This window comes from Prenolepis imparis, unplaced genomic scaffold (assembly GCF_030444845.1).
Source record: "Prenolepis imparis isolate NDT839.2.m4 unplaced genomic scaffold, iyPreImpa1.0 SCAF_2, whole genome shotgun sequence".
In the NCBI taxonomy this organism is placed as follows: Eukaryota; Metazoa; Arthropoda; class Insecta; order Hymenoptera; family Formicidae; genus Prenolepis; species Prenolepis imparis.
The window spans coordinates 14,368,263-14,385,015 of NW_028141160.1; the positions used below are offsets into that span (position 1 = coordinate 14,368,263).

The 16,753-nt window shown below is 33.7% G+C and overlaps 2 protein-coding genes across 2 annotated transcripts; both read left to right on the forward strand.

Moving 5' to 3' along the window:
• The first annotated feature begins 1,603 nt into the window (after positions 1-1,603).
• Positions 1,604-11,116, forward strand: LOC145948864 (uncharacterized). The gene is given in 10 exon segments (XM_083058410.1): positions 1,604-1,902; positions 2,265-2,372; positions 3,583-3,788; positions 3,871-4,006; positions 4,703-4,741; positions 5,698-5,815; positions 6,063-6,220; positions 6,779-6,910; positions 6,997-7,179; positions 7,318-11,116. Coding segments are annotated over 8 exon segments (2,049 nt in total). The 5' UTR covers positions 1,604-1,902; positions 2,265-2,372; positions 3,583-3,591; the 3' UTR covers positions 8,404-11,116.
• An 860-nt stretch (positions 11,117-11,976) lies between these two features.
• LOC145948862 (alpha-amylase-like) lies at positions 11,977-16,493 on the forward strand. The gene is made up of 5 exons (XM_083058409.1): positions 11,977-12,203; positions 12,899-13,332; positions 15,309-15,693; positions 15,796-16,278; positions 16,355-16,493. Exons 1-5 carry the CDS (start codon positions 12,030-12,032, stop codon positions 16,364-16,366), a joined length of 1,488 nt encoding a protein of 495 aa, XP_082914535.1. The 5' UTR covers positions 11,977-12,029; the 3' UTR covers positions 16,367-16,493.
• The last annotated feature ends 260 nt before the right edge of the window (positions 16,494-16,753 follow it).

Sequence of the window (16,753 nt, forward strand, 5' to 3'; positions counted from 1 at the left end):
GCACCAAAATAGTTAGGCGAAATTCTTTATTTCTATATAATATATATATATATATATATATATATATATATATATATATACTGGCGGATCGTGGGGGGGGGGGGGGATTTAACCCCCCCCTGCAAATTAAAAGAAACAGTTTTGCTGAATTTGTTTAAAAAATATAAATAAAGAAAAACAAACATTATAGAGCTATCGACGTCGTTGATCCTGGAATAAAAGCTAAAATAAAATGAAAGCAAAAATATTAAATAAAATAATTTTGCAAACCCCCCCCCCCCCATTATCGACGTCAGGATCCGCTAGTGATTTAATCATTAGCATAAAATCATAAATGCAAGTCAAATAAAATAAAAAATAACACGCACTTTATATATCATAATTTTATTATGCGCAAAGTAAGAATGTAAAATTTTTGGTTCGCCTTAAAATATTTAAAATCGATACTTTGTTGCCGCGGACCCTATACTGCGCATACATAAATTATGTGTATTAAATAGAAAAAATTTGTACGCTGTGGTCTGCTTGGTACCAAAATTTTCTGCAAACAATGTACTATCAAAACATATAATAAATTAATTTTTGGCTCACCTTATAATATTTAAAATCGATACTTTGTCGCCGCGGACCTTATACGGCGCACACATAAATTATGTATAATAAATAAAAGAATTTGTACGCTGGTGTCTGCTTGGTACCAAAATATTCTGCAAACAATGTATTATCGAAATATAAATCGAAATGTATTATCGAAATATATAAGCGATTAATTTTTGGCTCCAACTTGTTGCGATGCCGAGTCATATTGATTAAGAGAAAAAGATAGCGTAGTCCCATGAAGAGAGACAAAAGATTTTTCAACGATATGAATGATTCTACAGTGTCAAAGTTTTGAGCTTGACCTGGATTTATCACAGTAAAGTTCATATTACCTTCGCTTTCATTGCTCGCTTATAAAGTACCAAAAATACTAATCAAAAAGTGCATGAGCGATATTTAAAATATTAATATCTGAAAAACAGATGGTTGAAAAATTCTTCGAGTAATGGAATAATATAATTTTGCGGAGATTTTTTAGGATTTTTATATTTTATTCTTGATGAACTATGCTAAATATTATTATTCTTCATAGAAAAATTAAAAAAAAATAATCAAAGCCATAAGATTCTATGTACCTTAAAAATGTATCATATATAAATAATATAAATATACATAATTATATAGAATATTATACAAGACATGTATCGGTCCATATTCCATTAAAGGAAATTTCAATATAATTAATATAAAATTTATATATTTAAAAATATTATATATTATTAAAAATATTAAATATTATATATTTAAACTTAAATGTTAATTATATTAGTATATAAAAATTGAAAATAATGATATAAATATAAAAATGAAAGTCTAACAAATCTTGTGCGTATTAAGCGATATTTAATCAATCACTCGACCCAAGGATATCCATTTCACTTGAAACTGTCCTGTTCGATTGGGGGAAGGTTCTCCGGGTCGAGCCGGCGTAGAAGCGGGCGTTGTCGGCACCCTAACATGACGCAGGCGCCGCAGGCTACCCCGACAATGCCTCGTCGACAGGAAGTTCTGCGTCTGTCCGGTTCTTTGCTCGTCTGGAGACTTCGCCCTGTGCTCTCTCTCTGATCATATACCCATTCACGAATCCAATCTCCGACGCGTCCAGACCTTCTCGAATCGAGCACGAAGACGACAGCCGGAACAGACGTTTACATACATCGTCTTCTACGATCCAAATCGTTTCTCTTCCGCGACAAAGTGATAGCGTTCATTCCGAAGAGCTTTATTCCGCTCGCTGGAAAGCTCCGTGATCAATCCCACCACGTCAATTGCATCCCAAGCTCCGATACAGCAGATCTCTAGGTATTTGCCATCACGATCTCGAAATATCTTGATAAAATCCGGTGTAATTTACATTAATTTCTATCTCATATTATTTTGATGTCGTCAAGTAAATCGTTACTCGAATGTCTGTATATTTTACGTTTTAATTTTAAAAAAACACAGTATTCACAATTGTGCTTCCCAGTTTGTGAAATTATGTTGTTATGTGCTCAATTAAAACGTAATTATATATAATTTATGTAATATTAATGAGAGAGGAAATATGTTTCACCCTTATGATGATTTAATATTAAACGATTCATTTATTTTTGCTACGAGTTTTTATACCTTTTGCATTAGTGATTAATTTCTCATTTTCTTCCCTTGCGTGTTCGATTTAGCTAACGACCGACTGATTTCACCAACAATATTCGAGAAGTGAGTTAAAAGTGTTTTTTCGGGGCAAAAGCAGCCCGGCAAGCGAAGAGGCTCCGGGACCAAAGCAACAGGTAACACACTTCGCTTCATATCGGAATACTTTTCCTATTTACTTTATTCTTGAATATTCGTCGCTGTTTTCTTCTCATCATTCTTTGTTATTTACAATTGTACATAATTACTTAAAACATTTAATTATTATTAAGCAAAATAATTTTATAATTGTAGATAATAATAAAAATTATTTAAATATTTTAGTCTCTCTAATTATAATTTTGACAATTATTGCAGGTTTAATTTATATAAAATATCGAATCATCTTTTTTTTCTTAGTATAGAAAGAATTAAATTTGATATTTCAATGTAATGAAATACCTATATCCATGTTTTTGATATTGACAAAAATAATATTGTACGATAACAAAAATAAAATTGAAAAAAGAGGTATATATTACAAGTGCATACTTAATATATTATATTGTGAATAATAAGTTTTCTCGACATATGTTTCTTGCAGACATTCATTATTTGTTTCAATTGTTTGAAAAGTGACGGCAATAGATAGTGCAATGTAGAACGTATTATTGACAGGATTAACAAATTGAATCGAAGTATATGCGCGTTATTTTTGTAAACCTGATAATAAACTTTTCTTTTACCAAGTATACCAACTACGTCGCAAATAATACTCGCGTTATATAAGGCATAGTACACCTGCTCAAGAAGAAAGACTTTATCGGCAAGTTTGCAGATTTTTCTCCTTGATAAAAAACGCTTATACTTTACAGCTTTAACAAAATTTCCAATATGAAGATTTTTCGAGCAATATGTTAATAACGTATAAGAAATATAAAGTGAACACCTACAACTCATTAAATGTTCTGGAAATATGTTTAATAATACAGACATAATTTATTATTCCACAAAGGTGTAAAGTAAATAAAGCGATAAAGAGATTGTTGTTTTGAATAATAGTTTACAGATGAAAGCGTCATTTTTTATGCATTCTCCCTTCATATGTAATGTATTAAAAGGCCATGATATTTTTATCGAAGCCTGCGCACTACTTGTGTACGTAATAATTATTCAATAAATTTTTCACTTGTAAACATTGTTATTTTATATTATGGATAAATAAATGTAAATGTTAATACTTATCATGATGGAAACAATTTTTATACGATAAATAATATATGTATATATTTACGGAATTAAATAATTGGCAAGAATAAATAATTACAAATAATTTTTCTTACTTATTTTCTTTTCGGAAAAAAATAGGAAGAAGATATGGGCCCAATGCCAGAGGCTTCAGGATCAGGAGTAGCCGATGAATCGGATTACTCGACTTTCGAGAATAAAACCGGCCTGGCCGAAGACATGAAGTTCTTGGCGAGTATGCCGGAACTCTGTGACGTGACATTCCTCGTCGGTGATACCAGAGAGCCCGTTTGCGCTGTGAAGGCTGTGCTTGCGGCCAGAAGCAGGTTTGTAAGAAATAGTCTTCAACTAATATAAAATGATAACATATCAGCGAGTGATGGCGATTTTTTTCTACAATTTCTACAGAGTCTTTCATAAAATGTTATATCAAACTCCGAGTCCGCAACGCAAAAAAGAACCGCCGGCACGAGAAAACAAGATTCGACTTTTCCTCAAGCGTAGCTCCGAGCCGTTGTTGAATTTGCAGAACGCAGCACAACAGGTACTTAACACAAAAGATAATACATAATTTTTTCACTAATAATCTGATTGCGTTGCAGCAACGCGTAATATGTCGTACTTCATAATATAAAGAAAAAAAATAGGTCTTTCTTTAAACTGTATTTAAATCTTCTTTAATATTTTATATATACATATATGTACGTATGTATATATTTATTTATTGAATAGTTTTTATTTTTTTCTTAAAATCAATATGCGTGTTATTATATGCGTGTTATTATATGCGTATATATTAATTGCAAAGTTCAGGAGACGATAATCGTTTTGTAAATAACACATGCATATAAATATGGACAATTTCTCAGATATGACAGGCGAATACGTGTAATATACAAGGCGCCTCAATAATTATTTATATTAATGCATTTATTTTGAATAATTTTAAATTAAATTATTTAAATTAAAATTTATATTAAATTATAATTTAATTTAACTAAAAAGAAATTTATTGTTCTAAATTTTGTTAATCTACTAATCTACTAATTAATATATAATATATAGTATAATTATTTACATCTCTCTCACTTATGTTAGTCAAAATTTAAATGTACTTTGATGAAGCGACAATTTCTCCGCTTCTTTTTGGGGACACTTGCATATTTATCGTGGCCGATCAATCCGAAATGAATATTATCAGGATAGAAATAGTAAGCGTGCATTTGTATATGTCGTGTAGCGGTCAGGGTTCACGCAGCAACTGGCCCCCATCCAAGAGGTACTTTGAACGTCACTTTTACGTACAATTTTATACACGGATCCGAATCCTATTCTATTTCCCTATGTCATTTCCCGTTCTATTTCTATAATCCATATCGATGTCTCTCTATCTCTCGCTCCCTTTTTTTCCATTGCAATTCTCTGTTCATTGCATTTTGATCACGATTCTATCTTATCCATAATTTTATATTCGCTGATTCTCTTTACAAACTACTATAGAGGAGACTATTTAAGATTTTTATGTTGACAAGTCAATGTTTGCCAGCTTGACTTTCTATTTAATTGAACACTCTCATTTTGGTTGTTCTTTTATGCGTCAAAGAGAAACAATCATCAAGAGTGCTTGAATATCTAATAAAATTCATACGATTAATTCCGTACTTTAAACTTCTGCATGAGTGATTGAATTATATTATTGTAATCACCAAATCCACTGTAGTTGTAGATTGGCACGATTACAGTGTATTCACTATGTTTGATCATATACTGAAGATAATTCATTTTTATAAATCAACCAAGCGAACGAATTGTGATTATTATTGACATTATTGTATAGATTTTGGATAATATAATTTTCAGCGCTGTGATTGAAAAGATAAATGTAAATTTATTTAAAAAGTAGAAAATCTAAATTTATTTAAAAAGCAATAGTACACACCTGTATACATATGTTCGCTGGTTCGATCAATTTACTTAGTTAGACGATATACTCTTTTACTTATTACTGTTAAATGCACAGTAGTTTGTGGCACCAAAAATTTAATTTTGCAAAAATATTATAATGTCTCCTCGCTAATATCTCACTTTCCACTATATATATAATTAGTAAATTTGATTTACTATTACGGTAGTCCTTACGAAATTCCATGCAAGTTGCTTAGCACGGGATTTAAGCTTCTCAATCTTTCTTATTTCTTCATTTAGATATTTGCATTTTTTACTTTTGTATCGTAGCCGCAATCAAATCAGCATCATACGCTGATTATCGAGGAATTCGAGCCCGATGTCTTCCGGCAGCTGATCGAATACATTCACACGGGATGTGTGACATTACAGCCTAGGACTTTGCTTGGTAATCAATTCATTATATAGTAAGCCTAACAAGCCAATTAGAATGTCTATTATTTGCCGTATAGAGAGAGATTAATCATTACTATTTTCTATCATTATATCTTATCGGATATTTTGGATCTAAATATGTAGAAAGTGGAAATTTATAAGATAATTTTGTATACCAAAAAAAAAGAGTCGAGTATATTTTATCTTCGAAATTAATCGGTGATTTATAAACGACGCCTGATAATAATTTATGTCCACAGGTGTTATGAATGCCGCCGATTATTACGGATTGGACGAGCTTAGACGAGCCTGTGCTGGTTTCGTTCAATGCTGTATAACCGTCGATACGGTCTGCGCTTTGTTAGCATCAGCAGAGCGTTATATTCAGTATAAATGCACGAAATCTTTGGTACAAAAGGTAAACTCATATGCAATTGCATAGTTCTCAATATATTGTGAACTTCAATGAATTTAAGTATCTTTATAAATACGTGACATTAATACACAAGTAGGTATATATTTATTAATAGAGTCAGAATCCTACATATAGAAAAATTAAAATAAAAGTAAAAGCTTAGAAATAATTCTAATAGTTTTAATGGTTATTTTCCATTATTATTAATTTTGTTTTCCTAAGAGTGTACTTTGTAAAAAATATCTTTGTGATTCATAAAGAATTACACAAGACTATTTTGTTAGTTGACACATATTAAATATAAGGAATAAAATTTTGATACTACACGCATATTTTCATTATTTTTATGGTCTCAATTAAATATGCAAATTAATATAAGTAAGCAAAATTGTGCTGATATTATGCAAAATGCAATTTTGATATAAAAATAAAAAAAATATACACATACATACACACACACACATATATATAGCTTTGCATATATATTATTATATTGAATAATATATTGCATATATAAAATATTGCATTATATTATTATTGCATACTGTTATTAAACTCAAGGTACTGGAGTTTGTCGATGAACACGGCAACGAAGTATTGAATCTGGGATCGTTCACTTTACTGCCGCAACACGTTGTCCGATTAATACTTGCCAGAGAAGAACTACGAGCGGATGAATTTACGAAATTTCAAGTAAGTCTAACAAATTAAACACATGACATTTATCTCAATTCTTCTTGCAGAACATTTTCGTCAAAACTAATTAACTTTACTTTTAGGCGGCGTTAATGTGGAGTAAAAAATATTGCGACAGCAATCAAAATACACCATTGAAAGACGTGATAGGTAACTTTATCGAGTATATCCAGTTTCACAAGATCCCGGCTACTGTATTGATGCAAGAGGTGAACCCGTTGGGATTAGTACCGCCGGAAATCATCATGAACGCATTGGCTTATCAGGTGCGCGTTGCTTTTCCATATACTCTATTTTAAATTACAAGAAAATATTTTTTGACTCGTAATTAACTCGCATTATAAAAACTCTCACTCACGATGCATCAGTTGCGATCAGTTGCTTTATGAGGGAATTTGTTGCAGGCAGACCCAACCAGTATTGACCCCAGGAAACTCTCCCCCCACAGAGTGAGAAGACAGGGTCGCAGTATGTCGGTCCAGTCGTCGCTGGATCCGTACGGCAGCAACACGACCTTGAGCTCGAGCGGCTCCGACGCCGGATCGGATCAGAAACAGCACTCTGGTAGCAACTAACCTCTGGCCACGGCCGCATTAATCGCGGCCGTTTCGGACGAGCCTCGACGAAACGAGGATATTTGCGGCCCCAACGAAGAAGCGGCGCCGACAGACGATATTGTCGCACGAGGAAAGGAGCAAAAGGAGTTTCAGCTTCAGGTTCAGGTCCAAGTGGAGCAAGAACCACGATCGCAAGAATCCCAGCATCAGCAGGAACAAAAGCAGGAAGATGCGCAACGAAAAGAGCCGGGTCATCTGCAGCAGCAAGTACGCCAGAAGATAGAGAAGGACAGGGAACAACGGAAGCTTCAACAAGAGCAACAGCAACTGCAGCGTAAACTGGAGCAGGAAGAGCAGAAGCAGCGACGAAAGATGGAACAGGAGGAGCAGCAGCTGCAACGTAAACTAGAACGAGAAGAGCCGGTGTTGCAGCAAAAACTGGAACAAGAAGAGCAACAATTGCAACGGAAGTTGGAAGAAGATGAGCATAAATTACGAAAAAAACTTGAGACAGAACAAGAAGAGCAACCGATTACGCAGCCAAAGGAAAAAGAAGAAGAAAAAGAACAACAACAAGTACGTCCATTGAAAGGTGAAGAGGATGATAAGCAGTCGCAAGAACAGAAAGATAGACCATCGCAACCGCTGCAAAATACTGAGCAAGAGCGATTGCGTAAACAGGAAGAGGAAACGGAACCGACACAGGGGAAAATAGAGACGCCAGCGCAAAAAGAAGATGAAAAAATGCAACGACGAAAGGAGGAATCGCAGCTACAACGGTTCAGAGAATTGCAGCAACAGCAAGAGCAACCACAGCAGGAGCAGCCGGAAGTTCGATCGCTCGAGGCGGTGGGTGGACTTTACATCAGGATAGTGCTGAGGCACGAGGGCCGCGCGAATCTAGTCTGGATGTACAAAACGCACATATTCTAAATTCCGATGATTCGTTTCGTCGCTTTCGTCTGGATGTTTGAACGACCTCGCGTTTACACGGCTCTACGATTTTTCCATCCATGTTGAAAGATATATTAAGGCGCGTGTCAGCGCTCCGCGGAATTATCCTTTATGTCTTAAGGAAGCATCGACTATGTGTTAATCTCTTAACGTTCTAATGTCGATGCAGAAGTGCGCTATTAACAACATCGTGCGCATATACATTCAGCTGCTTCTCGATTTCCACGAGGCAAGCGATGCTTTAAAGGTGTTATCAGGATGTCGCGTTTCGTCGGCCGTGGAGATGAGCGTTGCTATTTCTAGATATGTAATAAATCGAGAGATTCCATTAGGCTCGATTGTCCACCAGTCGTGGAATATGACAATCGCGCTCGTGTTATATTGTTGCGAAAGAAAAAAAAATATGTATCTGTTAAACGTAAAAATGTGCAAAAATGCGTAAATATGTGCAATGTAAACGAAAATGCATCCGTCGCTTCGTTCGTCACGCTTTCTCTATCGTTGACTGGCACTCGATAGTATCGTTCAATCAAATCGAATGCATCCTCGCGAGAAAATAAATTAATGAAGAGATATCTCGGAATGAGATATACATATATTTGTCTAGAGAAATGCATTTTTGTTATATATTATTTTATTATTTATTTATTATTTATTATTTTTTATATTCATTCACACATAATTTATTATTATTTTACAATTATATTATATTTTGTCTCTCTAATTATTTGTCATAAATTACATAAAATGTCATATCATTCTTATACTACACTTTTCATTTATTCTTACTGAATTCTTATTCCGTTCAACATTTTTATTATTAATCAACGATACCGCATTATTGTCGAACTTTTTACTAATAGGACATATCCAGTGTGGTTACAATAACGATCTCAGAGAAATACTATATATATATACGCTTGTTAAAAAAGTAGATCTGATACTATTTGATAGCCAAGTTTCAGAATAAATTCCGTATCATTTCTGGATAACGTGGACGGCGATTTGACACTAACGAATGACTACTGGATGGAGCTCGATGTTGCCATAGGCGCTTTCCTAGACATTAGTACTCAAGATAAGAAATTCATTTTTTTTTTTTTTTTTTTTTTAATTGCACCATCAATAATCAGAAACCAGAGATCGTAGCAAAGCTATGGTCCGAATAAGCAACAGAAGTCTGAATACTCGCCAGATCAATTTCGCTAAAACGAATGCTATTGTCGTAGTGTTTAATTAGATGTAATTGCATGCGACTATATACAGTAATTTATACTTCAGTCCGTTGTAAATAAAAAAAATGCACTAAAGGTTACACGTACACGCGTTGACCTTGATAACAACGTTTAAAAATCAGTCCGACAGAGAGATTATATAAAAGCACTTTAATTTTTAAGCGAAGTTTAATACAGAACATAAATCAAACTGCAATGACATAACATTTACAGTTAAGTGTAAAACATTAAACGCAGCTGTGTTTGTCACCATTGGTAATGTTTCATTACTATTGCATATTTGCAGCTTTGATGAGTAGGTGTCAGTGACATGTTTATGAGTGTGGACACATTTATCTGTTACGTACCGTTGTCTGTTTGTGCGCGCAGCGATATTTCTATTGTTTTATACGTAAGATATATATGTAAAAGAAAAATATATATATATATATATATAATATATAATATATCGTTGACCTAATGGCGCGAGCTCTTCGTCATAATGTTAATCGATAATACAGTCGAGCTGAATATGTAACACGAAGTATATCGTGCAAATATTATTTTCGCTCGTTTAAGGTGACTTCGATTAAAGCTAATTAACATGTTCACTGTCACCGACGCGCAGGCGCGTCCAACTATTTTGCGCTTGTGCCACTAACATTTCTAACAAAAGCGCCCAAAATTTTGTATATCCTATCTCTCTCGATGATTTTATCTCGCTAAAATCACTTTTTAAGAAAACGAAAATGAAATGTTTCTGGCAAAAATAAATTTAAAAATTAGTGATAGTAAGCGTGTTAATTCAATGATTTATTTATATAATTTTGCTACTCTTCGACGATCATACCGATTTATATTACCTGTTTAATCAAATTCAATATAATCATCATTGGTCTTCCATATCTATTTTAATTTTATAATAATAACGCACACATAAAAGAAAGTCTCTTCGTTTAATACAGATTTGATAACATGTAATATTGTATGTTGTAATTTTAGTTTAAATCTTATATATTAATTAAGAAATATTTAGTCTAATTTTGTACATATACCTTTCCCTTTTTTAGCAAGGTATATATATCCCATAAAAGATATGCCATATATATGTTATTCTTTCATCTCAAAAATTAAAGCTATAACAGGAAGAAAGAGAAACAGAGTTTTATGAAATTGTGTAAAATTCAAACCGATAGTTTTCGCTGGCGATCGATATAATTCTATTTAAAGTTCGATCTATCTACTGTGATATATCGTAGCCAAATCAGTCCAAGTATAAATAAAAAAAAGACGTGATGTCAAAAAAGTCCTTTATTTTACCTCATGATTTTTAAACGTCTGTAGATGTTCGTAATTAGATATGCAGATGATAGAGAAAAAGATAATATAATTTTCAGAATTACAAAAAGCTTGCAAGTTCCACTATTAATGCGTGCTGTTTCGACGATAATGATTTCACAATGATAATTTTTTTTATATAAATGCAAATTTTGCATCGCAATACACTCTGAACACATAGATTACACTATTGTACTTGCTCCATTATATTTTCGCGCGACTCGCGTGACAAATGCTGAGCGGTCAACGAGATGATAAATCGCAGATAAATAATTTCAAATAAAAAGCGAAAGGTTGTTACGTCAAAAAGATCGATGAACATTATCGTGACATTTCGCACCCGTGCCTCTGCCGACCTTGTTATTTCCTGATCGACTCTACTCGTTAGGAGCGTCAGGTGGTAGGCGCATCACAAATAATTATCTTTCCAGCATCCCAATTATGTTTATGATATGAAATATCACGAGATTTAGTCTGTCCCGATTTATCAATCGTGCCATATGCTATTGAAGCTGTCGCGTCAGTGTTAATGGCCTTTTAAAGAGACAGCTGATCATACCAGACGCTATCAAAAAAAGATACAATTGAATTAAAGATTTTCACAATTATATTATACGAACAAAATTTAAAGGTAGAAAATCGGCCAAATTCTACTTAAATTTGACTAATATTTATGAAAAAGATTTTATGCGATGTATTTTAAATATGTTTTGTTGACGCTATTTTCCAAACAGTTTGCATGATACGGTACGGTTGAGTGGTATCGTTAATTTTTCAATATTTAATCATAAAATAATCAATTACCTGTAACGTAATCATCTTAATCATTAGTAATTAATGTCACTTCCTTGAAAAAATGACAAATGTAATGCAATTATCGATTTATTCTACATAACATTAACTAGTGACATGCATTATAGTATCGCATCACTATCATTTATCATCCTTGATAATCATATATAACGGAAAATTTTTATGAGCAATACAGTTTACTATAAATTCCACAGTCAGACTGTGGAAAGCATTCAGTTGACTCTTAAGTTTGGTGTCGCCATGTCATTCTTTATTTTAACTTTTACATCTGTCCTGGCGATCGCACTCGCCCAAAAAGATCCGCATTATGTGGATGACAGAACAACTATGGTTCATTTGTTCGAATGGAAATTCAACGACATCGCCAAAGAATGCGAGAATTTCCTTGGTCCAAAAGGCTATGGTGGTGTACAAGTATGTATAATGAATATGTATAACGAACATATATGAACAGGAATTATTTTTATAATATATGAAATATTATGTTAATAATATTATATTCTATAATATATTATACATATACATATATATAAGAATTCTTTTAAATAATCTATATATAAAAATATCAAGATAAAGTATTTGAAAAGCGAAGATTTTGTAAGATATGTCAACATTTTTATTTTTCATTTAAAAAGATACTTGAATATTTTTTTACGTAAGAAAAATAAACATTTTTATATTATTTTTTCTTAACAGTATCAAGGTGTGTGCTCTCTTTTAAAATTTTTCTTAATTTATTTTTTCGAATCATTTATGAACTTGGAAATGCATAGGTGCGAGAGTATTTTGTCTCAAATAATTCGAAAACAAATTACATCAAACGTAAACAGAGAAACAGAGAATAAACCTCATTAAATAAACAGCAAATTATCTAATCTCTACCTTATGTATTAAAATTATTTTTGTTAATATCCTTCTCGCATGTTAACATAAAATATTGCAATAAAATATGTTTGAGAGATGAATAAGAAATTAGAGTTAATGCTGTTTCTAATATGAAATACATTATACGTACTCTGTCATATACTAATAAATACATACTCTAAAAAAAAGTATAATACAAGAATTTGCATTTCTCTTATAAAACGAAATTTCTTCTATAAATGTAGGTTTCTCCTATAAACGAGTATCTCGTAATAGAAAACAGACCCTGGTACGAGAGATACCAGCCACTCTCCTATAAGATTATTAGTCGATCCGGAAACGAATCCGAATTTGAGGACATGGTAGAGAGATGTAAAAAGGTCGGTGTGATGATATACGTCGACACAGTCGTTAATCACATGTCAGGAAACGCAAAACCCGCGTATGGTACCGGTGGCACTTTAGCAGATCCAGACAACCTTAGTTATCCGGGAGTTCCATTCACCTCAAAGGACTTCCATACACCTCCATGCCAAATCCAGAATTACAACAATGCTACCGAGGTCCGAAACTGTGAATTGTCCGGCCTTCACGATCTCGATCAGAGCAAGGAATATGTTCGAAGTAAAATAATTGAATTTTTCAATGCTGTCGTCGATTGTGGAGTCGCTGGCTTACGGTAACTATATTTAATTATATAGATTTGCAATATAATTTTTTTATTTATCACGAATCATTGACGGATTAATTTTTTTTTTATAAATATTATTTGATTCATGGAAAATATTAAAAGAATTTTAAGAGATATCGGCTGCTTTTCAATAATAATGCTTTTCGATGATAATGAATTTTACAGTAACGTATCATTCACAATTTTTCGCAATTAGCCTAATTAGGGGAGCTCAATTAGGCGGAAAGACATAATATTGATTAAGCCATTTGTAACAACGATCGCGCTTATTGATAATTTATATCTGCACGCAATATCAACATACGATCGATGCACATTTTTCCACAGATACATATATTTATATATACACAATATATGTATGCGAATGAGACATAAAATCTCCTGCCTCTCTCACCTCCATACGAAGTAAACTCGCGAGATGCATTCTGCAGTATCATCTCTGTTTCTCTTTCTCTTTTTCTTTCTCTTCTTCTTGCATCAAGGATGCGCCGAAGACTGATGATGTTTAACATTAAACCGGACGAGAGTGGTGCCGCGCGACAGAGGCCCGACTCGTCTGGTAGCATTAATAAATGAGGGACATCAGCTTTTAATTATGCATCTCGCTCGTAATTGTAACCCGCAGCGAAATCGTACCATCTCCCGAACCGGTGGCTTTACAAGCGGAAGAGCGATATATGCGTCGGGAATGATAACGTTATGCGTGTCTTTACGGAGACTGCGCTACGCATCCTGCGTCCGCAAATTGCGAATGTCTTGCACGCATATCTCGAAAAGGAATGTGGCGTTGATCGCGCGTTATTAAGAAATCTTGACAGGTACAAACGTGCATTAAAGTCACGATACGTGCACAAAAAAAAACAAGTTTGTTTTGGCACAGCGTATTTTATTCTGTCTCGTAGCAAATTTTGCGTTAATTATTATATTTATCAAATTACGCGTAAGTATTTGTTTTATAATTACAGCAGTAATTTTATTTAGTTATTTATTTTTTTTCATAATATTCATATACGATATTGTAATTAATAGAAATTCTATCGCAATAAATACTTTTCAGCAAATATAAATATGTATGCAGCAATCCGGGTCCGAGCGTTTTAAATAACTTGGTCAATTAATAGGAGTCTCGATAGCTCGTAAATAAATGAATTCTCTCTACTCTAACTATTTCTGTCTCTTTCTTTCGCGTGTTATCCGCAAGTAAATTACAACGTAAATAAATAACATTACTCAGTCGCATCATTTTCCACGGGTTGCAATCAAAGTTTATTGCAACCCGTGGAAAATGATGCGACCTTCGGTGCACAAGCCACCGTGTTGCATCAACACGGTAGCAAGAAGAGCGCTTTTAGCAAATACAGAGATGATCGCGGATGCGATTAAATTCCACGAAGTTTGCGATGTTCGCAGGCGCGAACGATAAACATTTTAATTGAATAGCGTTAATTAATTAACGAGCCGCGATTCTTCATGATTCGGTGTGGAAATAACTATCTGAGATGTTGAACCTCTGAACCAAAGCCGTGTTAGCTACCGATCCCGCCTGCAAAATAAAATTTATTCGGAATTTGCAGCCATCTGCAATAATATATGCAGTAAGAACGGCAAAATGTATGGAAAATCTCGCGTTATTTGGAGCAACTTTACGATTTTGTGATTCTGTTGATCCTGTTGAGAATCACGAATTAATTACAACTCAAATACACACAGTTCTTGGATATTAATAATAATTTACAAAAACCAATATGTTGTAATTTTTTGCTTATAAAATAATATATCGTTACTTTTCTCTATATTATTAATTTGAATCTTTCTTCTATCATAAATAGAATTTTTTACAAAATCGCGCGCTTGTCTGCAAGAATTCTGCTAATAAACAGACTCCAGTAGCATAATAGTTTACAACTATTATTAATAATACAAAGTGCTAAAAAAATATGTATTTTATTTTAATATTTTTGTAGCATTGACGCAGCTAAACATATGTGGCCAGAAGATCTTGAGGTTATCTATAACAAGACAAAAAATTTGTCTACCGAAGCTGGATGTCCATCGAATACGCGACCTTATATCTATCAAGAAGTCATCGATCTCGGTGGCGAGGCCGTTAGCAAATTCGAGTACAACAAATTTGCAAATGTCATTGAGTTTCAATACGGAATAATTTTGGGCAGTATGTTCCGTGGCCAGGACAAATTGGCGAGACTGGAAACGTTTAACAATCCGAATGCTTGGAGACTGCTACCATCCGACGATGCGTTAGTCATGGTTGACAATCATGATAATCAGAGAGGTCACGGTGCCGGAGGATCCACCATTCTAACACATAAGGACCCGAAACCATACAAGGTAGAGTTTGATGCTTCGAAATAATAATATCTACAAATATGAAGAGATTTTTTACTTTAAATAATAATTGCTTTAATAATATAAATTTCTTATTATTCACAGATGGCGGTAGCCTTTATGCTTGCCCATCCTTACGGTCATCCTCGAGTCATGAGTTCCTACGCCTTTAGTGATCCCAGTCAAGGACCACCGGCGAATTCGGATGGCGACATCATTTCGCCTGAAATCGACAATGGTCAGTGCAGCAACGGTTGGGTCTGCGAACACAGATGGCCGCAGATCTATCACATGGTCCAATTCCGTAATCTGGTCAACAATGAACCATTGGAGAACTGGTGGAGTGATGAAAACAATCAGATTGCTTTCTCCCGCGGTCGTAAAGGCTTCGTCGCCTTTACTGTCGGGGGTGATCTTCGCGAAACGTTACAAACTGGATTGCCCGCCGGAACTTATTGCGATGTTATAACTGGAAACGTTGTAAACGGACAGTGCACTGGGAAGTCGGTGGTGGTTGACAAGGATGGTCGTGCGCTCATTGAAATTTTATCAAACGAGTCGGAAGGTGTGGTCGCTCTTCATATACAGGTCAGTATGATAAATAGCGATAAACCAAAAGATAATGAACATGCAGTATATTATCTAAATTTTTCTATGATTACAGGCAAAACTGTGAGGTTCGTCGCGCGGTCAATAAACTTTAAAAAGCAACATTTTATGATTTTCTGCGCGTAATTAGTCATGTAGATTGCACGAGTGTAAATGTGTGATTGAAGAAAAATATACATATAAATAATATTGCATTCTTTGTAGAAATTATTATCACATTGCGTACACAAATATACTTCATTTTCCTGTCTATTAAAAATTTCAGGTAATACAAATATATATTATTTGTATAAAAATACTAATTAAGATAAGCAGTTTTTCTAGAGATAAGAGAAAAATTAAATTCTTTTTTAGATATTATTGACTTTATCTGAATCAAAATATGCTTCTGTAGGAAGATATCGCACAAAATATTTAATAATACACGTCACAATTGGAATTAATTTTGAATAGT